Source organism: Bos indicus, chromosome 23 (genome assembly GCF_029378745.1).
Source record: "Bos indicus isolate NIAB-ARS_2022 breed Sahiwal x Tharparkar chromosome 23, NIAB-ARS_B.indTharparkar_mat_pri_1.0, whole genome shotgun sequence".
Taxonomy (NCBI): Eukaryota; Metazoa; Chordata; class Mammalia; order Artiodactyla; family Bovidae; genus Bos; species Bos indicus.
This window is the reverse complement of record NC_091782.1, coordinates 12,230,957-12,258,750: the sequence shown is the minus strand read 5'-3', so window position 1 is coordinate 12,258,750 and position 27,794 is coordinate 12,230,957. Positions and strand designations below refer to the sequence as shown.

The 27,794-nt window shown below is 52.3% G+C and overlaps 1 protein-coding gene across 2 annotated transcripts in view; it reads left to right on the top strand.

Annotated features, from left to right (window-relative positions):
- The first annotated feature begins 825 nt into the window (after positions 1-825).
- The window catches only part of CPNE5 (copine 5), a 102,155-nt gene continuing 75,186 nt past the window's right edge, over positions 826-27,794 (top strand). For both annotated transcript variants that reach the window (XM_019986336.2, XM_019986335.2), the window contains exons 1-3: positions 826-1,559; positions 16,739-16,779; positions 18,528-18,574. In XM_019986336.2, coding sequence (XP_019841895.2) covers positions 1,465-1,559; positions 16,739-16,779; positions 18,528-18,574 — 183 coding nt within the window. In that variant the 5' untranslated portion in view covers positions 826-1,464. The remainder of the gene's footprint in view (positions 1,560-16,738; positions 16,780-18,527; positions 18,575-27,794) is intronic.

The following is a 27,794-nucleotide window of genomic DNA, read 5'->3' as shown; positions in this document are numbered from 1 at the left end:
GGAGCAGCAACGGGCCAGGCTGGAAGGGGGGCCGCCAGAGAGGGGCCTCGACTCTCTCCTCGCTCCCCTGACTGCGATTAGAGCCCGGCACACAGCAGGCGCCTACTTGGTGCAGGTTGCAGAGAAGCCTGGAGAACTCGGGCCGCCCTCTGCCTGGTTGGAGGAAGCTTCTAGACCCGGGGGCTGGCTAAGCCGTGTGGTCACGACGGGCCGGGGATGGGGAGGGCTCTGTCGCGTGGCTTAAGTGGCCGACTCCGCGTGGCCAGGCCCGGCGGGGGCAGAGGCGGATAGGGGAGCGCCCATGTACCCACGCTGCCTAGGCCTAAGGACCCTCACTGAGGCGGCCCCTCCAGGCACTGGGGTCGGCCCCACACGCTTCCCCAGGAGATGTAAAATCTGTTTCTGGACTGAGACCCGCCCCCTCCCCCGCGTTGGGGCGCACCCTCAGCAGAGACCCCCCTCAAACCTCTGGGGGAGATGCTGTCTCTGTGCACAGATCCCTCCCCACCCCCGCTCCGCAGAGACCCTTCCCAAACAGATGCTCCTAGGTTCAGACACCCCTCTGGCTCCCGGGGTACCGAGACCCTCCGGGAGGTGGGGAGTGGAGCGCGGGCGCAGACGAAGACGCGCACGGCCGAGACCATCTCTAGCCGTCACCCCCTAGCTTCCCAGCATCTGGAACCGCGTCCCCACGCCCGCCACACGCGCACACACACACACACACACAGATTCACACGCTCGCACACACACTCGCGCGCAGACCCCGCCCGCGGCCCCGCCCCGGCCCCTGCGGGCGCCCCCGCCGGCGCTCAAGGACCCAGCAAGCGGCCCGCCCCGGGTGGCGGGAGGCGGCGGCTTCGGGCAGATTTGATTTTCCCGCAGCCCTGGCGCCCCGGAGCCAGAGCTCGAGCCGAGAAGGTTGCGCTTGGAGCCGCGTCCCTAGCCTCGCCGCCGCCCGCGCGGAGACCCAGCGAGTGGCGCCGCAGCTCCGGCGCTCCGGGTTCGCTCCGCGCTGCCTGAGTCCCGCCGCCCCCGCAGCCCTAGCTCCACTCGACCCCCCACACCCCCTCTCCCTCTCCTGCACCCCTTCTGCCCCCACCCCGAGCTCCCCGCCCCTTTCCCGGTGCTCTCTCCACCACTCCGCGCGTTCCTCCCGGCGCCCTCGCTTCGGGCCCCTCCGCCTCTCCCCCCTGCGCCCCAGCTCCCTGAGCGCTTTGCCCCTCAACACTGGGTCCCCAGTCTCCTCTTGGCGTCACCCGCACCCCCTCCTCTCTCCTCGGCCCCCGCTCCCTCCGCCCCCTTCCCTCTCTCACTTCCCATGCCCCCTCTTCGCTCTCCTCTCTCCTCCCTTTGCCGCCCAGCCCCGGCTCGGGAGTTGGGGGGAGAGCCCAGGGTTTCCGTTGCTCCGGAGGAGGCGTGAATCGCGCAGGGATTGACTAATTTGGGGTGGGGGCACGGTGGGCTATGGAACAGCCCGAGGACATGGCGTCGCTGAGCGAGTTCGACTCCTTGGCGGGCAGCATCCCGGCCACCAAGGTGGAGATCACCGTGTCCTGCAGGTGAGCCGCCCGCTGTCCGGGTCCCCCCGCCCCGCCCCTGGAGCCGGAGCCCCGTCTACCTCCGTGCGCCCCCTTCCAGAGCGTGCTCGTCTCCAGGACGCCCCTCTGCCTGTCGGGCAAGAGCCCATGCCCAGCCACGGGTGGCCAAGGCGGAATGGGAAGCCAAGCTCAGGGTCTTATCCGGGAAAGTTTGCATACCGGGCTGATGTTGCGAGGAGATAAGAAGACGCGGGGGGCAGGGATCCGGGAGCCCGAGGTGGGAGAGGGAGGTAGTGAACGAACACAGCAGGGTCTTCACGCCGTCTGTTTCTGATCGTCCCCTCCCCAAATGGAGAAGAGAGGGATTTGCCTCATCCTTCCCAGGCGTGCCCAGCCTCTGCCTTCTGCGCCCTCCTTCCCTGTCTTCTCCCCGCTCCTTCACCCCAACTCCCCCACCCTCTCTCTCTCCCTCCCCCCACCTTGCAGACCCCAGGATCCTAAAGCCTTTCTTCACCTCCAACAGCAAAACCGACTCGGGAAAGGATCAGATTGGCTCACTCATGCTGAGCTGTGGATGACTGATAACAACTCGAAGTGACACCATTAAAAAAAACAATAACTGGGGTATAAAATCTTAAGCCAAAGGACTAGGACAGTGAGTGTGGAAGTTTAGAGTCCAGCAGGGGAGGGAGAGGAGTTTTTGTGGGCTCTCACCCCTAAATCCTCAGCCAGGTTACACAGGCTTTGGGAGTCACTGGGGGGAGGGCATCGGAGCTGGGTCTCCCGCAGGTTCTTCCATCAGAGAGGAAGGCTGCCCCAAGCAGTGAGGGGCACAGGTGGGCTAGGGGGGGATATCTCCCCTAGTGCAGTCACCCTGAGGCTGGCCTAGGGTCACTGCCTTGTGGGGACTGTGAGGAACACTGTGGTCAGTGCAGACCCCACCTCTGCAGGAGATGCCATTCCCCTGCCCAGAGTGACCAACAGCATCTCTGGGGTCCCGGGTGCGCACTTGTCCCAAATCGCCTGCCCCATCCTCTTCTAGGCCTCTCTTTGGTCGGATGTTCCATCCACCTTCGTGGCACCCCCCGCCCCCACCCCCCACAACCCTGTATTCCCAAGTTGTGGCCCTGGGGAGATGTATGTAGATGAACCAGAGGAGCTGGGCTGGGGTGTGAAAGAGGAAGGATTGGGGAGCAGGAGTGGGGGTTAGGGGAGTAGGAGCAAGAGCTGATGCGGTGGAACATTGCTGTCCCCTTGTGTTAAGGCCCTTCTGGGGGCTCCTGTGATGACTCCCACGTTTCTGCCCCATGGTCCCACACACAGTTTTGTCAGGATCATCTCCCAAGGCCATTTGCATTTTGTCATTACTCCGCTGGGAGATTCCTGATGGCCCGTTAGCTCTGGTCTCACTTCCTCAGCCATCCGCAGCTGCCCCAGCCCGCCCTTCCCTCCCCTGCGGGCATACAGCCTGAGGCTCCTTCCCAGCCCAGCCTTCAGTCATGCCCCTGTCAGAGCTGTCTCAGGGTCCTTTTCATCCCAGAGCCTCTGAATGGCACCTTCTCCATCAGATCTCACCCAGTCTTCATTTCTACCAGTTTATGTCTCCGCCCCCCATCCTGAAAAGCCTGGCCTCATGCTCCCCACTTCCAGCCATCCTTCTCATCCATGGGACACCCAACCCAAATCACTGCCTCAGGCGTCCACTGAGTCCTGAGCACTCAGCCTGGGCCAGGGGATCTCTCGCATACTGAACCCAGAACCTCTGAAGACATCTCGGTTGTATAGACTTCATTCCTTTTCCCCTAAAGTAAACTGTTTTTTTTCTTTTTTTCTCTCTTTTTTCTTTTTGGAAGTGGGAGTCCCCACTCTGACTCAGATTCACAAACCCTCTACTTCCAGGGCAGGTAGAGGAGGCAGAGGGCACAGGGCACCATGGCTTTGGATCAGACACCTTAAGATGGAATCTGCTCCACCACCTGGGACAAAATTTTAGCCTCGATTTCTCCCATTTGTCAAGTGCAAACCACCTGCAGCCCTAGGAGGTCCCATATTCATTGAGAAATCTTACTTGCCAAGGTAGCTCACGTGCTTGGAAGTGTGGCTGGCATATAGCAGATCCTCAGTAAATCCTGTTGGAGGAATTAACTTACAGGAGTAGAGGATCATGAAGCATCCAGCATGCTGCTTTCCACTTGCTTCACATACAGTAGGTGCTCAATAAATAGCTACAATGATTAGCTACTGTAAGGCAGTAGCACTTGGCCCCTCCTGTTTACTCTCTGAAAGTAGAGGTGTTCAAAGACTCAAACCTTTGGCCTAGGTGGTACCCAGGGATGCAGTTGAGTTCCTGGGGGATGTGGTTCTGGGATCAACCCTGGTGCTTATTCCTTTTCATGGGATATCAGGCTGGGGACGGGGGCATGACCCAGGCCCTGCTCTCCCACCCTCCCTGAAGCCAGAGGGTGGGGAAAATGGGGTTCTGGTAGGAAGGGGTGAAGGGAGGAGTCACCTGGAACAGAGAGGAGACAAGGAGCACAATGTGGGTGGGCTTGAAATCGTCAATCCATCTCTTTCCCTCAACCAAGTCCAACTATCCAGTTTCTAGAACAGATTGAGAGGGAGAGAGAAGAAAGGAAAAGGAAGAGGAGGGGGAGGAGGGAGAGCTGCACAGAATGGCTTTCTCCAGCATATTCTATACTCCATGGCCACCAATTACTGGAAGTCCTGGCCTCTTCCGTTGCATTCCATGGTCAGCATTGACTGAGCCCCGGGGGAGGAGGCTATGGGATGCCCCTGCCCTGAGCATCTAGGTGACAGGGAATAGTGGGCAGGGGCCTGGAATAGTAGGGCAGGCAAAGGTGCTGATTGACTGAGTTCCAGAGGGCTTCGGAGCAGGCATCTCAGGATGAGGGGCCAGTGTTTCAAAGGAACTGGAAACTGTCCTGGGAGCTAGTTCCCTCCCCTCTCTGCTTCTTAGGAAGGCCCCTGCCACCCCTGCAGCCCTCGGAGGTCTCTGCTGTTGCCTGAGGGAGGAACTGGCCCCGCACCATGCCTGTCCTAGGACACTGCTAGCTGAGCCAATCTGCTTGGCACGGGGACAAGTGTGAGCCCCAGCACAGGATCACAGTGGACGCCCACCCACGCCTCTGCTGAAGGCAGATGACACTGTGGGGTGGACGTGTTTCAGCCCCTGGTTCTTTGTGTTGGTATTTCTTGGGCTAATCTATAGTCTCTGTATGTGTGTTTTTGTTAATCACTCAGTCATGTCCAACTCTTTGTGACCCCATGGACTGTAGTCCCTCAGACCCCTCTGTCCGTGGAATTCTCCAGGCAAGAATACTGGAGTGGGTTGCCATTCTCTTCTCCAGGGGATCTTTTCTACCCAGGGATTGAACCCCGTTCTCCTGCATTGCAGGCAGGTTCTTTACTGTCTACTCCCAAATAACTGTTTTTACCGATTTTGGTAATGTTCAGTTGTTCATTCGCGCCCGACTCTTTGTGACCCCATGGACTGCAGCACGCCAGGCTTCCCCATCTTTCACCATCTCTCGGAGCTTGCTCAAACTCATGTCCATTAAGTCAGTGATGCCATCTAACCATTTCATCCTCCGTCCCTCCCTTCTCCTCCTTTGGTAAACTCAGGGTCAAAGATTTTAAAGCCTCTGGTTGTCTGGCTCAGCGTTTAAGACCATGAGTCTGTGGGGTCTGTCTGCCTGGGTTCAATCCCTGTGATCCTGGGTAAAATACTTAACTTGGGCCATGGTTTCCTCATCTGTAAAGGAAGTATAATAATCCTTATCACAGTAGAAGGATTAAATGGATTAATTAAATGGATTAATTCAGGAATAGTAATTTATGTGCCTATTATTTGACACCTGAAAATAAATAAAAATCTGTCTTTATAGCTGGTTTGCGTGGGTTTTGGAGATCTGATCCATCTAGGAAGTTCTATTTCCCCCACTCCCAGCTTTATTGACATATATTTGACATATAGTGTGCATTTAGAGACTCTGAGGAGTTGTTTTGGGAATAATGGTTTGTGAAACCGGATTCCAGCAGACATCGTAGAAAGTGTGAGCCACAAGCTTCTCCCTACTCTGATGGTCTGTTTCAGACCATTCCTGACTTTAGTAGTCTCCCTGCAGACCCAATCAAAACTTACCTGTCAAAAAAACCCATAAAACCTCGTCTGTCCAGTGCCCTGTTCCCAAGGCCCCCACTATTTCTCTATGCCTCATCTGATGCAGGGATCCAGACCAGCGTGTTGGTTAGAAAGGGCAATTTGCATTTTTTATGTAACAGAAACCTGTGCACTTCCCAGGGGTCTTGCTGGCAGAAGCAACGCACAGTTAGTTCTACATGGTGGGATTCCTGAGACCCGCAGGAGAGGCAAAGAGGGGACAGCCCAGTGGCGGGCGGTGGCTTAGCCCTGCTGGGGTCTCTCAGGCGGCCGCCCGTGCCCCTGCGGCAGATGTGGGGACTGGTGGCAGCTGTTGCCTCTGCCCCAGAGATGTTGTTTTCTGCTCTCTGTTCAGGTTGGCATTTTGCTGCCCCAGGGCTCGAGAGGCAGCCTAGCTTCAGAACGGTGCCCTCAGCCTCTCAGAAGGCGTGTGAATGGGCTCAGAACACTGTCTTCTGACAGCCAGGGCGAGGGTGGTTTTGGCGAAGGAGGGGGCCTGGGGGCAGTGTGGCAGCTGTTAGAGCCAGTGCTGGGGAAAAGAGACATATCCAGCCACTGAATATGTCAAGATACCATTTAGAGGAGCCAGGGGAATAATAACGGTGGGATTTATTGAGTGCTTACTACATGCTAGGCACTTAACATCTGTATTAGGCTGAACCACATGCAGTTGCCTATACACAACTGTTTTTTAACCTACCCAAATAGCAATTTGGTCCAAACTCAGATTTTTATTAGTTTTCAATTGCTGTATAACGAATCACCACAATCCTAGGGCTTAAAACAATGGCCATTTATTATCTTACCGTTTCTGTAGGGTCAGCAGCCCAGATATAGCACAGCTGGCTTCTCTGCTCTGGGTCTCCTCAGGCTGAAATCGAGGTGTGAGCAGGGGCTATGATCTCATCTGAGGCTTGGGGTCCAAGCCAAGCTCATTTAGGTTGTTGGCAGAGTATAATTCCTTGCAGCTATAAGATGAAAGCCCTGTGTACTTTTTGGTTGTCAGATTGGGGCTCTTAGCTCCTATAGGCCACCCTCAGGTCCTAGCCACGTGGGCCTCTCACAGCATGGCAGCCTGCTTCTTCAAAGCAAGTGGGATAAATCTCTCCAGAGTCTGCAACTTAATATAAAGTAACAGGAGTGAGTATCCAATCATATTCCCACTCACACTCAAGGGGAAGGGATTGTGCAGGCTTGTACAGCAGGCATGGGAATCTTGGGGACCGTCTTGAGTTTCCGCCTACCACAATGACTGCATCTTTTGTAACCTTACAACCACCCTGTGAACTAAATAGTAGTATTTTCCCTTTTTGCTGATTAGAAGATCAGGGCTCAGGTTCAGGAACCAGTAGAGTTAATGTATTTTAGAAAAAGGGATCCAAATTCAGTTTCCTCAGACTTCAAAACGTTGAGAGCTTCTTCACATTGAGGATTAGGGTGTCCAATGATGAGAATTGCAGTAGGGCCTGGGTTCCAACCATGGTAGATGGAACCAAGAAGTAGGTACTCTATCTCCAGAGATGAAAGAGGCCTTCTTGCTCAGTGATGACTTTGATTCTAAGCGGCAAACCCAGAGGAATCCCTAGGGAGTAGAGGCCAGAGAGGGTCACAGAATGGCAACTGGCCTTCCACGGCATCCAGACTATAAAGTAGCAACTTATCATCTGTCCTCTCCCAGCCCCTTGTTCTTTCTGCTCAGACTTAAGACCATTGCTAGAGATGGCCTGCCACTGGAGAGAGAGAGTGGAGAGGAGGTGAGGGGAATAGGTAGAACAAGCTTTGGGGCACAGAGAAATCAGGTTCAGTTAGGAATGCTTTGGCTGTAAGTAACAGGAATTCTGATAGTGGATCAAACCCAAAACACATTTATTTTTCTTAAATCACAGGGAATCTGTAGGAAGGTCTTCTCAGTTCTGGTTTGTCTGCTCACTTTGCCTAAGCACCCAACTGCCCTTCTATCTTGTCATCATCCAAAAGGTGGATCTCATTGTTACAGAATAATTGCCTCTGTTCTAGGCATCGCAACAGCATCCAAAGACAAGAAGCAAGACATAGCGCCAAAGACCTCTCTTTAAAAAGTTCTTTTTTAATCTAGAAAGCACAATCCTTCTCAAAAATTTCTCAGCAGACTTTCCCTTCTATCTCAGTGGCCAGAGCCAGGTTTCATGTCCACCCCTAGACCAATATATTAGCCAGTTTGGGCTGGTATAACAAAATACCATAGACTGGGTGGCTGAAACAAGAGAAATTTGTTTCTCACAGTTCTCAAGGGTAAAAGTCCAAGATCAGGTTGTCACATTCCGGTGAGGACTCTCTTCCTGGCTTCAGATGGCCACCTTCTCACTGTTCTCACATGGCAGAAAGAGAAAGTGAGAGCTAGAGCCAACTCTTCCTATAAGGGCACTAATCCCATCATGAAGGACCCACCCTCATGACCTCAAACCACACTAATTATTTCCTAAGACCTCGTCTCCAAATACCAGCACATTGAGGGGTGATATTTCAGTGTATACATTGTTGGGGTTACACAATCAGTCAACAGGAACAAGGGACAGGAGCCTACCTTCTCTGACTTCAGGGCAGCTGCATCAGATACCTGAACCAGTGTGGATTCTGTTAGGAAGAAAGTGAGGAATATTTGTTGATCGGATAGCCATGGCCTCTGCCACAAGGAGGAGGTTTTCCAAGTGATCCATAGGTTCCCTGAGATCCCTGAGGCTAAAAGGGGCCTAGAGTTTGGGGTCCTCAGATTTTCCTGCATTTAGTAGACAGCCAGTGTTAAGTGACTGGGGACTGATTTTCTAAGCAGAGCTTGGCTGGACTCTTGACAAAGTCTTTTTCTGCTAGTTTCCTGGTCAAGACAAAAAGACTTAGAGTGATTCCAAAACATTTCAAAGTGCCTCTGTCCCCTAATATCCCCTCTGTCTTCCCACAGTCCTCTCTGCTGGCCTTGCATAGGACTGAAGTTCCCAATAGGAGAAATTTTAAGATTTGATGAATGGGACAGGAGTGGGCATAAGGAAGTGCTGCCTACATTTCTATTTTAAGCTATTGGCTTCTCAGCTTCACAGGACAGGTATATGACTGCATGCACTGATGAGGAAACTGAGGTTAAGTAGCTTGTTCAGGGTCACAGAATTACCATGTGTCAGTGTGGAGACTCTAGTTTGAATGGATCTGAGGCAGAGCTCAGGCTCTTTTCCTCGGTCACGCAGCTTAGGAGGGACAATTATTACAATAATTAATAATAACAAAAATGCAAATAGCTCCAGGAAGGAGAGCTCTTTAAGCCATGTGAAAATTGCTTTTTAGACCTTGGCGAGGTTGCTTGGCACAGAGACAGTGCACGGGCGTGTGGAACAGGATCTGAAAGGGGAGATGGGCGAGTGCCAGGGGCTGAGTGCCAAGGTCCCTCTCCTCCCCAGCTCCCTCCTTGCCTTTCCTGAGATTACTTCTGCCTGTTAGAACAGGGAGCAGAGCAGGGAGAGATGGAAAGCCCTCCAGTTCTCTTCAGCTCTTCCTTTGCGAGCAGCCCTGATGAAGCTAGGGGACAGGAAATCGGGGAGTGAGGATGTGAGGGGCACTGCTGGCTGGGGTGGGGATTTGGGAGACCCAGGGTTTTGGTAACACAGGCACCCCTGCCTCCCCATAGCACCTCTGAATGGGCTCCAGCTTCAGAGTTCAATCTCAGTGTTCCAGCTAAGCTGGGGGACACTGGCACACCTCAGGCCCAGCTCCCTTCCCTATAAAAGGAGACAGTGTCTGTCTCCCTGCATTGATACGTAGGGTGAATAGGGTATCATAGGTTAAGTACCCAACAAAGGATTTGGTGCAGATTATATCCATGACTGGGCTTCCCTGGTAGCTCAACTGGTAAAGAATCTGCCTGCAATGCAGAAGACCCCACTTCGGTACCTGGATCGGAAAGATCCCCTGGAGAAGGGATAAGCTACCCACTCCAGTATTCTTGGTCTTTCCTGGTGGCTCAGATGGTAAAGAAGCTGCCTGCAATGCAGGAGACCTGGGTTTGATCTCTGGGTTGGGAAGGCCCCCTGGAGGAGGGCATGGCCACTCCAATATTCTTATCTGGAGAATCCCCATGGACAGAGGACCCTGGCAGGCTACAGTTCATGGGGTCGCAAAGAGTCAGATACAACTGAGAGACTAAGCATGCACACATATCCATGGTTAATGTGGCCCTCTCGCACCCGCTGCCTACTGGGGGTTGACCAGATGTTTGGTGTTGAATTGTTCCATAGAGAAATAGGTGCTTCTAGCAGGCCCCTCAAGCTCTGGGGTCTCTCCAGCCTCTTTAGGATTCCTGTTTCTCCCCGATAGTGACTCAGTTGTCCTCAGTCTGTTCTCCTCAATGAAGGAGATGGGCAGTGATGGGCCAAGGACATGTGGGTGCTCACGGTCCTAATTAAGCCCAGCAATTAGGGAACAGAGAGGGGAGAACACAAGGAGTCCCTACAAGACACCTTATCCTCCACAGGGCTTTTGTGAGCACTTATTGTGTGCTAGCATATTAAAAAGCACAGATATCACTTTGCCCACAAAGGTCCATGTAGTCAAAGCTATGGTTTTTCCAGCAGTCATGTATGGTTGTGAGAGTTGGACCATAAAGAAGGCTGAACACTGAAGAATTGGTGCTTTCAAATTGTGGTGTTGGAGAAGACTCTTGAGAGTCCCTTGGACCGCAAGGAGATCAAACCAGTCAATCCTAAAGGAAATCAACCCTGAATATTCATTGGAAGGACTGATGCTGCAGCTGAAGCTCCAATACTTCGGCCACCTGATGCAAAGAGCCAACTCATTGGAAAAGACCCTGATGCTGGGAAAGATTGAGGATGTGAGGAGAAGGGGATGAAAGAGGATGAGATGGTTGGATGGCAATCACTGACTCAATGGACATGAGTTTGAGCAAACTCTGGGAGATGCTGAAGATCAGGGGAGCCTGCTGTGCTGCAGTCCGTGGGGTTGGGAAGAGTTGGATATGACCGAGCAACTGAGCAACAATAACATTGTATGCCAGGCACTGAATAGCAAATTACTGTGTGCGGGACACTGTTCTGTGTTGCATGGATGAGTCTTAATTCTTAGAAAACTTGTAGGAAAGAGGGGCTATGATTACTCCCACTTTACAGATGGGGATACCGAGGCACAGGCAGACTAAGTGAGGTCCTAGATACACGGGAAGAGCTGGGTTCTGGACCCAGCATTGAAGATGCCAAGTTATATGTTCATCACCACCAGCTTTTTGCCCGAGGTTGCAGGGATGCTTAAGGATGCTGTTGGAAAGAAACTAAACCATATTTCCTTGGTCTTTTGAACCTCATGAACCTCTTTGAGAATGTGATAAAAACTCTCCAGAAGAAGAATGCGTCCATACAGATCAATATGCCACATTTTGCTAATAGTTTAAAGGGGTTCATGGACCTCAATTAGGAACCTACAGTCAAGAAAAGCTGAGATACATCTTCTTGGAGTGTTTCCTTATTCTGTATCAAGAGTCATTGCTAGTAAATTCATGGAGCATGTATGGGCTTTGTTTGCATGCATGCTCAGTCGCTTAGTTGTGTCCAACTCTTTGTGACCCTATGGACTGTAACCCGCCAGGCTCCTCTGTCCATGGGGATTCTCCAGGCAAGAATACTGAAGTGGGGTGCCATTTCCTCCTCCAGTAGATCTTCCTGACCCAGGGATCAAACCCACATCTCCTGGGTCTCCTGCATTGGCAGGCCAATTCTTTACCACTGAGACACCTGGGAAGCCCATAGACTTTGTTTAAAGATTGAAGATGTGATAATCAGTTCACCCAGCAATTTAGCTCAGAGGAAATGTACCCACCCCCTCAGACTGGGGCTCCCCGAGGGCAGGGCTGTGTCTCCCCTCAGACTGGGGCCCCTGATGCAGGGTCCAGTATCCTCTGAGATTTGGTCTCCAGTAGACAAGGCTGTGTTTCCTCTCAAATTCAGGCTCCTTGAGGGACGGCTATGTCTCCCTTCAGATTGGGGCTCCCTAAGGGTAGGACTGTGTCTCTGCTCAAATAGGGCTGGTTGAGGGCAGGGCTGTGTCTCCCCTCAGACTGGGGTTCTCTGAGGCAGGGCCGTGTCTCCCCTCAGACTGGGGCTCCCCGAGGGCAGGGCCGTGTCTCCCCTCAGACTGGGGCTCCCTGAGGCAGGGCTGTGTCCCCTCAGACTGGGGCTCCCTGAGGACCTGGCTCTGTCTCCTCTCAGATCTGATCTGCCTGAGGGAAGGCTGTGCTTCCTCTCAAATTCAGACTGGTTGAGGCAAGACTGTTTCCCCTCGGATGGGGCTTCCTGAGCGCAGGGCTGTGTCCCCCTCTCAGATTGTAGCTTCCTGGCGGCATTGCTGTTTTCCTCAGACTGAGACTCCCTATGTCTCTTCCTCTTTCTGACTACAGAGCCTCACCTTCTATTCTGAGTCTTTTAAGCCCTTCCTCAGGGTGTCACCCTCCGGCTCTGTCCTTTAGTACTTGGCAGGAATTCTCATTTTGGCCTTTCTGTCTTTGCTGGGGTCTTCTCCCCTCACCGCCCAGTGCATGGTCATTCTTCCTGCAGCTGTTTCAGAAATTATTCTGAGGGGAGAGCGGTGAGGGAAAGAGCGTTGGCCTCGGCTCCCTGACCTTGATTTAAGGAACAAAAGAAGCCAAGCTTTAGGTTGCAGCTTGGACAGCTGAAGTATTTTATGCTTTGGGGGAAAAAATATATTTTGCCTGTTGGAAAGAAAGTCTCTTTGAGTTCTCCAAAGACTGGAGAAAAGCACTTGTGGTCTGGTCTCTTTATGTCCTTGTAGATTGAGCCCTGCTTCATGGTAGAGGATCTGGTTTTTTTTTTTTTACCCCATGGGTTCTTACTACCCCTGGGCCTGTGGGCAAGTCACTCACCATGCCTGAGCGTTGGGGTCTCAGTGCATCAGCCCCAGTGGGAAACTGGGAATGTAGATGATGGGATGGGCTTCCCTGGACCTCTAAGTGTAGAAGTGGCTTGTGTTGCTCCTCCTGTCTCTTCTTTGTCATCAAGTGAACCTGAGTGCTCACCGGGAGAGTGACCGCTGTGCTCAGCACCAGGCTGATGATGACTAAACTGTCTGATGAGCCTCACCATGTCCCAGGGCTTCACAGCAGTTCTAAAGGAGGAGCTATTTATAACTCCATTTTACAGATGGGGAAACGGAGGCACAAGGAAGGCAAGTAACTTGTTCAGAGGGGGGATGTGAACTGAGTTCGTGTGACTGCAGCCCACACAGTTAACCATCAGGCTCTGCAGCTAAGTGGAAGTACAGGGGCCGACCCTGAGCATGACCCTGTGGGGAGACAAGAGCCTCGCTCACCCGTCTGGCCATTCCTTTTGGTTTTCCTTCATCCACTCAATTTGCCAGGGCCCTACTCTGAGTCCAGTGCTGGGTCGGCCTGGAGCAGTGCTGGGGTCGCTGCCCCGTGTGAGAGACAGTGTGTGTGTGCGCTAACTGACTTCAGTTGTGTCCAACTCTTTGCAACCCTTTGGAATGTGGGAGACAGAGGCACCCTGATTTTGCAGTCCAGGGTGTGCCAAGTATGGTCATGGGTCCTACAAGCCAGAGAATGGCACAGTATAGGCCAGAGAAAGCTCTGAGGAAATAGTTGTTGGTCAGTGTCTGTCCAGGGAAGGCAGAGTTTAGGACAAATAGGAATGCTTCTGGAAGGAGGGTAAGGATAATCTCAATAGAACAGAGGGAAGCAGGTTTGCATTACCCTCCGGGCCATGGCCAGGATGACCCTAAGTCTCAATGAGAGTCCAAGGCTACTGGGCAGGGAGCCACCAAAGCTAGGTGGCTGGGTTCTATTTCTTAGTCCAACCGGGTGTGCTCACCAGGAGGATCCCCATCGCCCAGACAGGCCCCATCTGCTTCTCTTGGAAGGTAAAACTCCATATCTGTGTCTCTTTCTCTCAGTCACGTTCTCTTTCTTTCACGTGCATGCGCACGCGCGCGCGCGCGCGCACACACACACACACATACATACACATATATGCCCATATCTAGGCTGGAATCCAGTTTCACTCTCTCTCACCTAGACAGGACTGAACCTGAGTTCCAACTAAACTTGAAGGATACCTAGAAGTCAGTTGCCTTCTCTCCGAGTCTCACACTCCTGATTTACAAAGGAATTAGAAAAGGTGACCTCTGAAGTCCCTTCTTGCTTGAACATTCTAGGATTTTATGTAATTACAGAACTTCATTATAGAATTCAAAGATGAACCTCAGCACTTGCTTGAGAAGAAGAGTCCCCCTACTCCCCCATCCCTCAACCTTCTTTATGACTTTCCAGCTTCTCGCCACGCCTCAGGTTCTACCGCTGCAGAGTCATCTTTGGAATTTAGGCATTTTGTGTAATTCCAGGCCAACGCTCCTGCCCCGAATCTAGCACACTGAGGAGGGGAGGGTCCACCTGGGAACAGATCAGCCCACCTCAGTGTGGAAAGAAAGTGAAAGTGAAGTCGCTCAGTCGTGTCCGACTCTTTGCGACCCTGTGGAATGTAGCCTACCAGGCTCCTCCGTCCATGGGATTCTCCAGGCAAGAGTACTAGACTGGGTTGCCATTTCCTTCTCCAGGGGATCTTCCCCAACCCAGGGATAGAACCCAGGTCTCCCGCATTGGAGGCAGACGCTTTAACCTCTGAGCCAAAATAGGGAATGTCTTACCTGTGGCTCCTCCTGCCTGCTTTTCAGAGCTGCCTGTGTGTGTCGTTTCAGCTGATGCTCACTGCAGAGGGCTGGGAGGTTTATCACATGGTTTCCAAAGTGACAGCTGCTGGGAGCAGGTCTGGTAGAGGGGCAGTGGAGGCAACATAGGGTTTCTGTGCCTTTGGGGTCCCAGAGGGCTAGCAGGGTAGCTACCTTCGGGGAGAGACCCCTGAGTGAAGAGACTGGAGCAGAGGATGGGAGTCTGTTGGGAACCAGAACTGGACTGATGGACCAGCGCAGTCTGGGCCTCCCCGGAAGCAGAGCATGCTGTGTGCCGTCACCAGGAGGCTGCTGCGTCTGTCAGTCTGTCTGGTTGGTCTTGGGCTCCTACCTCAGAGTGAGGGGTGTGGGTGGTGGGGCTGGCTGTGGGTCAAGGTGTCCAGACAGGCTGTCTCTGCTGATGGCTTCAGTGTTGGTGACTTGGGGGAAGGTCTCCTTCTGGACCTCTCTGGCTCTACCACTGCTGGCCATGCCCTGTCCCTCCCTGGGCCTCAGTCTCCCCCTCCTCAGGGAGAAGGTGAAGGGATAATCCTGAAGGCTTATCTGTTATGTGATCACAGATAATCCGGCTCTGATACTGGGAGTTGGCTGGCAGGAAGCCACATAGCCCTGTGTCTGTGGCTTCTCCTCTCTGGGGAAAGGTACAAGGGGTCTGTTGTGGGGGAGTGGGGCATGGGAGTAGAGAAGGGGGATGACAAGACCCCCAGGGACATCTGAGAGGGAGGTGGGACATGGGTGAGGTGGTTGGCAAGGGCAGAGCGGGACTCTAGGGCAGTGTAGGAAAGAGTCAGTAGCACCAACAGGTGGGCGGGGTGGGGGGGCCTTACAGGAAGCCCCTTCAACAATGAACACCTTGCCCAAGTCAACAAGGGTCTTCAAGGAGCAGGTCTCCTGGCGGGCCCCTCTGGGGGGCTGTGTGGGACACAGAGCGAGCCCTGGCGGGGGAGTGAGGAAACTAGGCATTGATGCCCCAACTCCTGCCCATCATTGGCTGAAGGCTGCTCCGGGGAGTGTCAACTCCCTGGTTATTTGCAACCCTGTCCACCTGGGAGAGCCCTTGGAAGAGAAGCAGGAGGAACTGGGGGTGCGGACGGGAACTCTGAGGGTTGAGGAGGGAGGGAAGGCCGAGCCTCTCTATCGTACAGATGAGGAAACCGGCCCAGAGAAGTGGAGTCACTTCCCGGCTGGAGACCAAGTTTCCATCGGGCCGTGTTGTCTCCTGCACAAGGACGGCTGCAGGTCACTGTGCAGCGGGGGACGCCAGACGTGCAGGGCACATCCTTGCCCAGTTGCCCCTGTTAGATGGGATCCTGCCTCCCCAGCACCGACCTTGCAGGACCCTGAGAGGACTGGGAGCTGATATTTGCCCAGCTCTGAGCGCGGCGCATGGGGCTCAGTGAGTGGGAGCTGTGATCGCACATAGGCAGGGAGGGAAGGGGATCCACACCTGTCTCTCTGCCCCCAAACACTGGGTCCATCATCTTTTTTGTTGTTGTGGACCATGTCACGTTGCTGGCAGAAGCTTCGTTCCCCAACCAGGGAGTGAACCCTGGAGAGCACCGCGGAATCCCCTGTTGTGTCCATCGTCTTACTGCGTGACTTCAAGTCTGATTGTTAGGGCCATGTGTGAGCTCTGATCTTGATCACCGAAGGACCCTGTTCCAATGAGTCTGCATCTCCTGGGAGGTGTCATTAATTAATCCATAGGCACAGGGGAGATAATAGAGTCAACTGGCTCTAAGTAGAGCTCTGGGAGAATGGAACAGTGAATGGAGAAGTTTTTGATGGCTTGATTTCGTTTTATTTTTTCAGAGACAGAGAAGCGGTAAAAGGAGAATTTCTAGAACAGAATTTTTAGGACATTGGGCAAGTTGGGATTTGGCTCAAGAGCGAGGTGCTGTGCAAGCTAGGGTACCGGGGTCCACAGGAGTGCGTGGTGGTGGGGGTGAGAGGTAGGGAGCACCAAGCACCCTAGGAAGGCTGAGCTGAGCAACCTCGTGGGCCCACCCAGCTCTAATGAGCCCTACTAAACCACTCTCGGAGTTGGTGATGGACAGGGTGGCCTAGCATGCTGCAATTCATGGGGTGTCAAAGAGTCGGACACGACTGAGCGACTGAACTGAACTGAACTGAACTGAAATCATGCAGAAGGAGCCTCCTGCTTCCTGTTTGCCTGAAGCCAAGCCTGAGGCTGCCTCTGGGTCTCAGTAACAGCCTGAATCCCCTGAGATCCCGGGGCTGTGCTAACTCCTGCTCTCTCCCCGTCTTTCAGGAACCTTTTGGACAAAGACATGTTCTCCAAGTCTGACCCACGTAAGTCCTGCTCTGACAGTAGTAACAGTAGCAACAATAACAACTGCATTGTGTTTGGTGTATTTTGTTCTTTTCCATATTTTATTATAAGATAGTGAATATACTTCCCTGTGCTCTACAGTAAGACCTTGTTGTTCATCTATTTAATATATAGTAGTAATCCCCAACTCCTAATTTATCCCTCCCCACCACCTTTCCCCTTTGGTAACCATAAATTTGTTTTCTGTGTCTGTAAGTCTATTTCTGTTTTGGAAATAAATTCATTTGTATAATTTTTTAGATTCCACATATAAATATTATCATATGATATATGTCTTTCTCCGCTTGGCTTACTTCACTCAGTAGGACCATCTCTATGTTGCTGCAAATGGCAAAATTTCATTCTTTTTTATGGCTGAGTCATAGTCCATTGAGTATACGGACCACATCTTTATCCATTCCCCTGTCCGTGGACATTTAGGTTGTATCCATGTCTTGGCTGTTGTAATTGGTGCTGTAGTACATGTACTGGCGTGCATGTGTCTTTTCAAATTGGAGTTTTCTCCAGATATATTCCCAGGAGTGGGATTGCAGGATCTTACATCAACTCCGTTTTTATTTTTTAAGAAACCTCCGTACTGTTTTCCATGGTGGCTGCACCAAGTTACATTCCTACCAACAGTGTGGGAAGGTTCCCTTTTCTCCACAACTTCTCCAGCACTTGGTACTTGTAGATGTTTTTGTGATGTCCATTCTGACTGGTGTGAGGTGACACCTCACTGTAGTTTTGATTCGCGTTTCTCCAATAATAAGCAGTGTTGAGCATCTTGTCGTATTCCTATTGGCCATCTGTATGTCTTCTGTGGAGAAATGTCTATCTAGATCTTCTGCTCAGTTTTTGATTGGGTTGCTTGTTTGGTTTGTTATTGAGCTGCATGAGCTGTTTGTATATTTTGGAAATTAAGCCCTGTTGGGTTGCATCATTTGCAAATATTTTCTCCCAGGCCACAGGTTGCCCTTTTGTTTTGTTTATGGTTTCCTTTGTTAACAATGGCATTAAGACTACTACCTTGGCCGACATGGGAGCCAGTACTGAGTGCTTGCTATGTACAAGGCACTGTTCCCGTACATCAAGGCTGTCTGATGTTTCACCGACGCCGTCTGCAGGAAGAGAACTGGTGGGGCGGGAGGATGTGAAACCTCAACACAACCAAGCGGGTGGGGAGGGCTCAGGGTGTTTGGGGCCAGAAGGTCTCAGTCCCAGGGAAACCAGTGCAATGTCTGTGGCCTAAGGGCATGCGCACTGGTTTTGGAGCCCAGGGTTCTAGCTCTAAGCAACGCTGCTCAAGTATATGACCTCAGACAGGTCATTGGCCTCCTCTGATCCTCAGTTTCCCCATCAGGAAAGTGGGGCTGATGGTAACAATAGGCCTCCTGAGGCCACCTTGGGCTCTAAAGAGACAGGCAAGTCTCAGATATCCGCTTCCTGCCACATCTCTGCCACTCAGTCCTCCTTCAGGCCCACCTGTCCACCCGCCTCACACTTCACACTTGCTCTGGCCGAGACTCCAGTGGCCCTGACCCTCCTCCCAGACCCCTATATTCTAGGCCCCCTACTCCAAGCTGACCTCGCCCCCACCCAGACCCAACAAGGCTCACCAAGATGGAGTGTCCTGAGGTGCTTGACCCCCCAGAGCCCTCCCCATCTGGGGCGCACATCCTTCTCTTGGCCTGGAGCGTTAACCCGTTTTTCTCTCCTCTCCTCACAGTATGCGTCATGTATACTCAAGGGATGGAGAACAAGCAGTGGCGGGAGGTAGGTACAGCCCCGCTCCCACCCTGGAAACGCCAGCCTGTCCCTGATGGTCTGTCCGTCTGTTCATCTAACTCTGGAGTCCTCCCACCTGGTAACTTATTACCAACTCCAGCATCTCAGCTCCCGAGGATAGTAAGGCATGCAGAGTCTTAGCCCTGCTGATGCAAGAAGAGACTGGAGGTGGTGAGAAAGTTCCTGTCCTCAGGGAGCCCCCGTCTGACTGGGGAGACAGGGAGTCCCTGCCCACCAGGGTCGTGGTCTGAGGCGTGGGTACAGCATCTAGCACTGAGTCGCCGCCACAGTGGCTTTCCTGGGGTTTTTGACTAACGTGAGTGAGCGTGGCTTTAGTTAGGTGACTCCCCTCTGCTTTGAATCAACTCCCAACTCCTTAGTCTGACTTCCAAGCTCTGCCATAACTCAGGATGACCACGTTTCCAGCCTTGTTTCAATTCCATTGTCCCACCAGAGTCCAAGTGTCTTTTGCCCCTGGTGACAGGGGCTCTAAGGAGAGGGCAGACTTGAAGGGCTCACTGTCAAGAATCACAGAGACTTTTAGTGGGTGGGTGCTAGATACCTTTAGTCTATTCCTCACCCAAAGGCCAGAGGAATCCTATTAAAACCCAAGACAAACCCTGTCCCTCCTCTAGTCAGAGCCCTCCAGCAGCTCTTGCAACACCACAGTCTCTGTGGTGGCCCACCAAGCCCCATGGGGTCTGACTTCCTTGAGCTGTCTGACCCATCGCCTGCTGCCCATCCCCTCCATCACTCCACTCCAGCCATGCCTGCCTCCTCCTGCCTCAGGGTCTTTGCACTTGCTGTTCCTTCTCTCGGGATGCTCTTTTCCCAGATGTTCATGTGGCCCCCTCCACAATTCCCTCAAATCTGGACTCAGACATCACCCCATCAAGGCCTTCCCTTGGCTACCCACTCTAACATTTCACCCTCTCCAGCACATATGCACTTTCCTGCTTAATTCTGCCTCCCTGCCACTTTCCTCCCTGCCAACACCCCACAGCGTGTGTGATCTCAGTTCCCCAAACAGGGATCAAGCCCACACCCCTTGCTTTGGAAGCTCAGGGTCTTAACTGCTGGACGCCCAGGGAAGTCCTGCCTCCCTATCGTTTTTCACTATAAACCATAAAACCAGTAGGTGTTAACAAATGGCTGTTGCAGGAGTGACTGGATTAGGAAGAAGAGGTGGGTGACAGAGGCCAGCAAGGATGTGGCAGCTTTTGTCCCCTTCCTAACTCTGCTTCCTTCTTCCCTCACACCTTCCATGCCAGCTGGTTTTCAGATGCAGAGGATAAAAGGGGGAACAGGCCAAGGGGGAGGGTCCTGGTAGCCCCTGGCTCCTGTCTGAACAAAGAAGGAGCAGACCTCCTTACTCTTGGAGAAGAGGATCTGGCCAAACAAGGATGGCGTGAAAGTCTGGGAGGTGAAGAATGTTTTCTTCCATGGTTGAAGGGGTGGAACCTCCATGAGGAGGTGGGGGTGAATTTATCCGGAGGTGGTTTCCCATGGTCTTTGTATTGTGCACACTGAGCTTGCTCCTGGCGATCAGAAGAGGATCCAGGATGGGATGAGAGGGGTTTGACCTTGGCAGCCCCACCTGTGCCCTTCACAGGGAGGGAGGAGGCCCGGGGCTCTGAATAGAGACTTGGCCTGGGGTCTCCACTGAGAGAGGCAGGCGCTCTATCTAACGGGACAGAGGCAGCTTCAAAGAGCAGAGGGACACAGGTCTAGCCCCCAGGGCCTGCCGAGAGGGAAGGAAGGGAATGGGGCACAAGAAGAAAAAGTCAAAAGCCAAGAGCCTGCAGGGGTGGGGCTCCCCAGTGGCTTGATGAGAATGAGGGACTGCCAGGCCAGTAAAGCTTCAGTCTTCAGTCTGGAGGAAGTCATGAACCGCTTCCTCTTTGGTGGACTGGCCGGAACATCACCTGTCCTGCTCCCTGCTCCTCCCTCCTTCAGATCTGGCAGAAGCAAGTGGCCGAAGTGGATAAATTTTATCCATAAAATGTGTGGGCAATATTTCCCCAGGGACTGGGCTATTGTTGACTTTTTTTGCCCTCTCCAAGACTCTAAACCAGTTAAAGTCTAAACCAGATTGCAGAGGAAATGTTTAGCCTAAATTAACTCATTACTTTTGAGGCCTTTGGCGGAGCTTCACAGAGAGCAGGAGTGTCCTAACATCTCAGTGATTCATTCAGGAAAGTCTGGACGGGCCTCTTTGGAAGAACGCTGCTCCACGAACCCTTAATCCACTCTGTAATGAGGCTTGTCTCTTTTGGGTCAGGGTCCCCAGTTGTCCACGTTGCATCTTTTTTTTTTAATTTTTGGCCATGCTTGGGGCATGCAGGATAGTAATTCCCCACCCAGGGACTGAACCCGTGCACTGAAGCACGGAGTCTCACCCATTGGACCGACAGGATTGAACTGATAGGAAAGTGCCCACGTTGCATCTTGTTATCACACACACCACAGGATGAAACAGAGGAAAGGAGACAGGCCTTGGAGTCAGATACACCTGTGCGTTCACTCCTGGCTCCAGCCCTTTCTGGAACAAATTTCTTAGCCTCTGTGTTTCCACACATGGAGATAATACGGGGATAACACCGACCCCACAGGCCTGTGATGATTGTAGGGCAAGGTGGCTATAATGTGCCTGCTGTGTAGTCGTCGTTCAGTAAATATTATTGTACAGCATCGGCCAGATTGTTGGGCCTTACTGGTCCCTCTTCAGTCAATATTTACAATAGGAAGCATCCATGAGGTGCTGAGGGAAAGAGGGAGACAGGCCAAAAGAAGAATTTCACCGAAAACACAGATGGAACGGGGAGTGTTCAGCCTGGAAGGGGAGATCCCCGTGCATGAATAATGTGGAAGGAGGATGTGATGAGAGGTATTGATGAGAACAGAATGGGAGTTCAGAGGAGAGAACGTTACAGTCAGGGTGTCATTCTGGTTTTTAAATGCAATTGGAACCTAAACACCAGTCACCTGTCTGAGGGGTGCTTGACAGGGATCAGAGGAGACGGTGGGTTGGAAGGAACTTTGGGGCCCAGCAGGCTCACCCTCCTCGTCCTGTAGAGGAGGGGGACTGGCCTCGGCTGTTGGAATTGGGGTGCTCGACCCCAGCGCAGCGGGAGCGTCCACTTGGGGGAGCTGAGTGAAGCTGGGTTTCAGTGAAGCGGGGAGACGTGGTGCTTGCAAGGACCCAACAACAAAGATGGAGGTGAAAGCACAGGCTTGGAGGGGACGGGAGTAAGCAGGCCAGTCTAGGTCTTGGGTGGTCGAGACATATGATAAAAGGCTATTTATAAAGGAGTGTGCGGGGCTCAAGGAAACCAACGAGGGCTGGTGAATCGCAGAGGCTGGCAACAGTGGGACCTCTCCAGGCCTGAGGCGGTAAGGAGAAGGCCGGGGTGGTTCCTGGAACCCCAGGGCAGGGCCCTCAGTGGAGGTGTGAGGTCAGCCCGGCCACCCTCGCTCTCCCCACCCTCTGCTCTCCTGCCTTCACCTCCCTTTGGGGGAACCTCCTGGGAGACTCGGGGCAGGGGCTGCGGATCCAGTCCAGACAGGTTGGCCTTCCAGGCACAGAGCAGGGTGGGGAAGGGCTGGAAGTGCATCCAGAGGGGCAGACAGAGACTACCCAGACGGACAGCGAGCGAATGCATGAGGTTGGCATTCAGGGGGTGTTGTGGGTAAGATACAGGGAGAGGCAGCTGAAGGGAGCTCATGACCATCAGACTGAGGACTGCTTGGCGCTTGGCTCATAGGGTCAGAATGTCAGAGAGGAGGCTGATCCTGTTTATAGGATCCGTCAGCACCATGTCCAGCCTTCAGGGGCAAGGGTGGCAGAGCTCTGTCAATGGGCTACCTTGGGACACAGGCTTCAAGCTACTTCTAGAGAAGGGACGTTTCCCTCAAACACATCGAAGGCCCTACTGCTTTGCCTGATTCTTTGTGTGACCTGCAGAGGAAAATATCAGGAATGGAGAGGTTAAAGAATAATCCAGACCCACCTCGATGGAGTGGCCCCTGCTATGGAAGACTGCTTTCCCTGGTAAACACAAACCCATTCGCATGGCTCCACATTTCATTGCAAAATGCCTCTGCATGAGCTTGGATTTTGGCTGAGAGCTACTCGTGCCATGGCTGGAGGGTATCAAGTGCAGGCACAGCAGTTTCTCCAGGCAGGGTCCAGACCCCCTGTTTGCATAAGGCCGCAGAAGGATGAAAGCTGCTCTCGCAGCTCCTTCCTGGCTGTTGAGTTCCAGCTGATTTTAACTGTTTGGGTCATTTTAATGCCTTCTGAGAAAGCTCCATCTTCCCAGCACCTAAATCTGTCACTGCACTTTATGAAAATTGACTCAAGATGTAATTTTAGCCCAGGAAATTGAGCACTATTTGCATCAAGGCTTGCCGGGGCCTTCTGCATGTCCCAGGAAGGGCAGGATGGCCAGGCAAGAGGAGTCCCAGAAACGCTCTCACTTAGGAAGAGGGGGCTGTGCACGGGTCCCCATTTGAAAAGTGTAGGGGTAGGGGTGATGCCTGCCCCTCCCTTGCCAGGTGGCTGCCCAGGCTGAGGGCCCCTGGGAAAGGAGGAGATGGGTATCATGGAATCTGAGGGTGTCCCCCGATGATTGACCCACACCACCCACAGGGCATGCGGCCCCAGCCACCACGCCCACGCGGCCCTGCCTGAGTGCTCAGTCTATTTTTGAGCAACCTCAGCCTGTTAAACATCTTAACACCAGCTGGGAATGACAGTTCATCTCTGAATGTTCAGGATGATCTTCTTCAGAGCATCTTGACATGAGCCTCCACATAACTTTAACTCAACCTGCTCTGTGCTGGGGGATGGATGCTGGTGACACAGAAGGGGACTAGATACTGTCTATGGCCAGAGCTCCCTTTCAATTCAGGGAGGTAACAAAAACCTCAATAACAGCAGTAGTAACGCTAATAGCAAACACTTAGCTAACAGTGATGGACCCTGGCACTGATCTAAGCATTTACCGTTGTAACTCATTTAATCCTCACAGCAACCCCATGATAGAGGTAGCTGCAGCATCATTGTTATTATTATTATTGGCTCTATTTAACAGAGGAGGAAACTGCAGCACAGAGCGGTTAATGTGAAAGGAGTTTCTGCGCATGACGTCAGAACTATAATAGAATTATATATAAAGGGCAAAATTCCACTTGTTCCTAATTCCATACTCTTTGTGCAAAATAAGCTGGTTTTCTCTCCCACATGTTCTTTCAGTGTTTGAGGACAGCTCACAGGGCCCTGTTAGTCTGCTTTGGGGCAGACTTAGAATGTGACCCTTTCTCTCAAAGTCGTTCTTTATTTAAGTGTCTCTTGTCCCTTTGCCAGTCTGGGCACACTTTCTGGAACACATGTCTGTTTGTCAGTGTTCTTTCCAAAGTGTGTGTCCTGCTCTGTCCCCTTCTCTAGCTGAGAGCACCGTGGGTTGGCTGTCTCCTCACCAGGTCTTGGACTAGATGATCGTGCATTCTGTGGGTCTGTTTCCAAGGTTTATGTGTCTGTCAACACTGTCTAGAATTCCACTGGCCTCTTTGACAGATGTCTTTGACTTATTTCATACTGAGTTTTGGGGCTCCTGGATCTTTCTCACATGGGCTGCTATCCGAACAGAATTCCTCCAGCTCAGATTTGGCAATTACGTTGTTGAACCTAGATGTGAGGTTTTACAGTTACCTCTGTTATGTGTCATTTGGCAGATCCAGTCTGTTGTTATGGTCCTTGACGATCACGTTGAATTATGGTTGTGCATTCAGCATCCTGGTTCTGCCTTCTGGTCCTGCGCCAGCTGCAGTCATTTGTCCACACAAGTGATAGGGGTTGAGTGAAATGGAGTGCTGTGCTCCTCCGCTTGAGACCTTTTCCCAGATTGATCTAGTCCCAAAGGACATCATGAATAATGGTCAAACGACTTGTCAGATGACACCCTGAACTTGATGTCCAAAACCCTGCGTTCCCATCCCAACTCTGAGATTTGCTATGTGACCTGGGTGAGGTATTTATCTTCTCTGAGTCTCATCTTACTCATGTGTAGAATGAGGTTAGGAGATCTTCTTGGGAGGACTAAGATAATGCTTGTGAACTATCAATGGTAGAATATCATTGCCCAGCTTGGGCACCTGGCTCTTCATAGTGGGAACGGCCACACTTGGAGACCCTGGGAATCAAACCAACATGCCCTCCCAGCATCTAGAACTCATGAATGACAGCCAGCATTCTGTATGTAATATGCAAGCTTCCTGGGAAACTCGAGTCCCCTCCTCAGAGGCTGTGGGACCTCACTGGCTCCGAGGAATGAGGGCTTCCTGGGGGAGGGGGCTTCCCAACCCTGCATGTGAGGGACCCTCGTCAGGAGGGGCTCTTTCAGGAAAGGCCAGACACCGGGATGTCATGCCTGTGTCACGTGCAGAGCACTGCAGCGTGGCATACCAGCCACCAGGATGGGGACCGCTGGTGGCACAGGAGCTCTTTCCCAGCCTCGAGGGTGCCTTTGTCCCCTGCGGTGTTTATCCGGGGTGTCTTCTCAGTCTGCCCATGAAACCCTGCCTCTCTGTGTGCCTCATCCCCCCTTCCAGACCCTGATCATCCTCCCTGCCTCTGGCCCCAAAGGTGACCCCCAGATTCATCCCCAAAGTCTCCTTTCTTGCTCCTCCTGAACAGAATAGGCTTTCTCCTGGCCTCCAAAGACTCTCTGAATCACAGCTCAGGAATTCACCCATTTCCCAAGGCTCTGAGACAAGACATCAACCTCTTAGCCTGGGGTTAGAGCCTCTCCCACTTGGACTCCCCTAAAAATGGCCATAAGATAGGAGCTACCAGGGATTCAGCCCTTGCTGTGTGTTCTGCTCGCTCATCCCTACCCTAACGCTGCAGCCACAGAGAGGAGATGTGATTGGCCCAGATCACAGAGAGGAGCTGAGGCGGGGCAAGGGGAAGCAACTTGTGCACGGCCATACACTTCATCATGTCGGGCTGGTACTCAATCTATTATGAAGCCTCCTAACTCTGGTTGGCCGTCCACAGCTGCCGGGCCATTATGGGAGACACCTGTCCCCACGGTCAGGGCTGGGTCAGGCACATCTCTGTTTCTGCTCAGCCTTGACACTGGGCCTACATAACCATGAAATCAGGACCCAGGCTGATTTCTTCACGTGTGCTGTGTGTTAGAGTGAACCATGCATGCATGCGAAGTCACTTCAGTCACATCCAACTCTTTGCGACCCTATGGACTGTAGCCCGCTCCTCTGTCCAAGGGATTTCCCAAGCAAGAATACTGGAGTTGGTTGCCACGTCCTCCTCCAGGGGATCTTCCTGATCCAGGGATCCAACCTGCGACTCAACGTCTCCTGCATTGGCAGGTGACTTCTTTTACCACTAGCGCCACCTGGGAAGCCCAGATTGAATCATTCAGATTTGCAGTTTGAAAATATTGGCAGTTTCACATGGTCTGACAGTTAAGGTTAGGCTCTAACCTAATATTAGCAAGTGGTCCCTAGTCACACACCTGTCCTTACAAGCTCAGAGAGGTCCCAGGGCCTGCCTCTAACCTGAGAGGCTTCTCGAGGCAGGCCGAGGGGATGCTCCAGGGTTGGTGATGATCAGGCCACAGCAGCCTCCATCTGTGGGAGAACCTGGGGTATCCCGGACCCACTCCCAAGGCATGAGGTCATATTGGTCTCTGCTGAGTTTTGCTCCCTGCTCGTTCAAGCACTTAAATACTTGTACAGACCTTCTAACCAACCAGTTGTCTCTCTACACCTTCCTGTTAGCTGTGAAAAATCATTGCTAACATCCCTCTGTTAATATGGTTCTCCAGTGCCCAGAAGATAGTGTATTAAAGGTGAAACCTCCTAATAAGGGTCTTTCCAATGTAACTCCCACTTGTAGGGTGGATGAAACTCATTAAAAAATAATTTAAAATCATGTGATATAGACAATAGAAAAAACCCTCTGCTGTTTGACTCCAAGCTTTTTCTTCCTACCTCAGGGCCTGGTACCCACTTAGGGAAGAAACTCCTTTGCTCTGACCCTGTCTCTGCAGCAGCCAGCATCAGAGCCCCCAGTCTGGGGTACTGCCCACTCTCACTCTGTCCCTCCAGAGGTAATTTTCCACCATGCTCTTGCCTTTATCCAACTCTGATCCACCTTCAGCTCTCTCTGAGCTCCCTAGACACCCCTATCTTAGCAGCCAAGATTGCTCCCTGATAACTGATGATTTAAGCTACCCAAAGAATCAATCAAGATGTACAGAAAGTCTGTATAACAACAGGCCTCCTTTACTGAGTGCCTGCCGTGTACCCAGCATCTCAGACTCATCATCTCTGATCCTTGTTACAACTCTTGTAACAGGTACAGAGTATGCCCAGACCGTGCAGTGGGGGTGGGGTCCTGGGCAGTTTTAGGAGCCAGACAAACCTGGGTTTGTTTTAGGACCCTGATACTTGGAGCTCTGTGGACTGAACCAGACATTTATCCTCTCTGAACCTCAGATTACTCACATGTAAAATAGGCAACTAGCAATACTCACCTGCTCGATTGTCTAAGGATTTGAGATAACACAGGGTAGGTTGGGCGCTTTGCTGTTAGATCAGCTGGTAAAGAATCCACCTGCAATGCAGGAGACCCCAGTTTGATTCCTGGGTCGGAAAGGTCCCTTGAAGAAGGGATAGGCTACCCCCTCCAGTATTCTTGCCTGGAGAATCCCCGTGGACAGAGGAGCCTGGCGGGCTACACAGTCCATGGGGTCGCAAAGAGTCAGACATAGCTGACTAAGCACCACACCGTACAGCATAGGCTAAGCGGAGAAGCCAAGTAGGCACTTGGTAAAAGATAGCTCTTGATCATAGATCACTGATGGGCTCTGGGTGCCAGGCAATGTACCAGGTGGTTTATATACGTTCTCTCAGGTGTGGAAGCCAAGAGAAGGGAAGTCACTCAAGTAAGACACTGTGGTAACCTCCAGGGTACAGAGGGTAGCAGGGAGGCCCCTGCTCTCAGAGGCCTTACAGGAAGCTCTGTCCCTGGTATGCAGGATGATTGCAAGAGAAAGGACAGAAGCAGGAAGACTGTATGCAGTGTTGTGGAACTCCTGGGATGAGAGGGAGTGGAGAACTGACATGTACACAGAAAGATTGAAAAGCCTCCTTTTGTTGATCTTGATGAGGGTGTTGG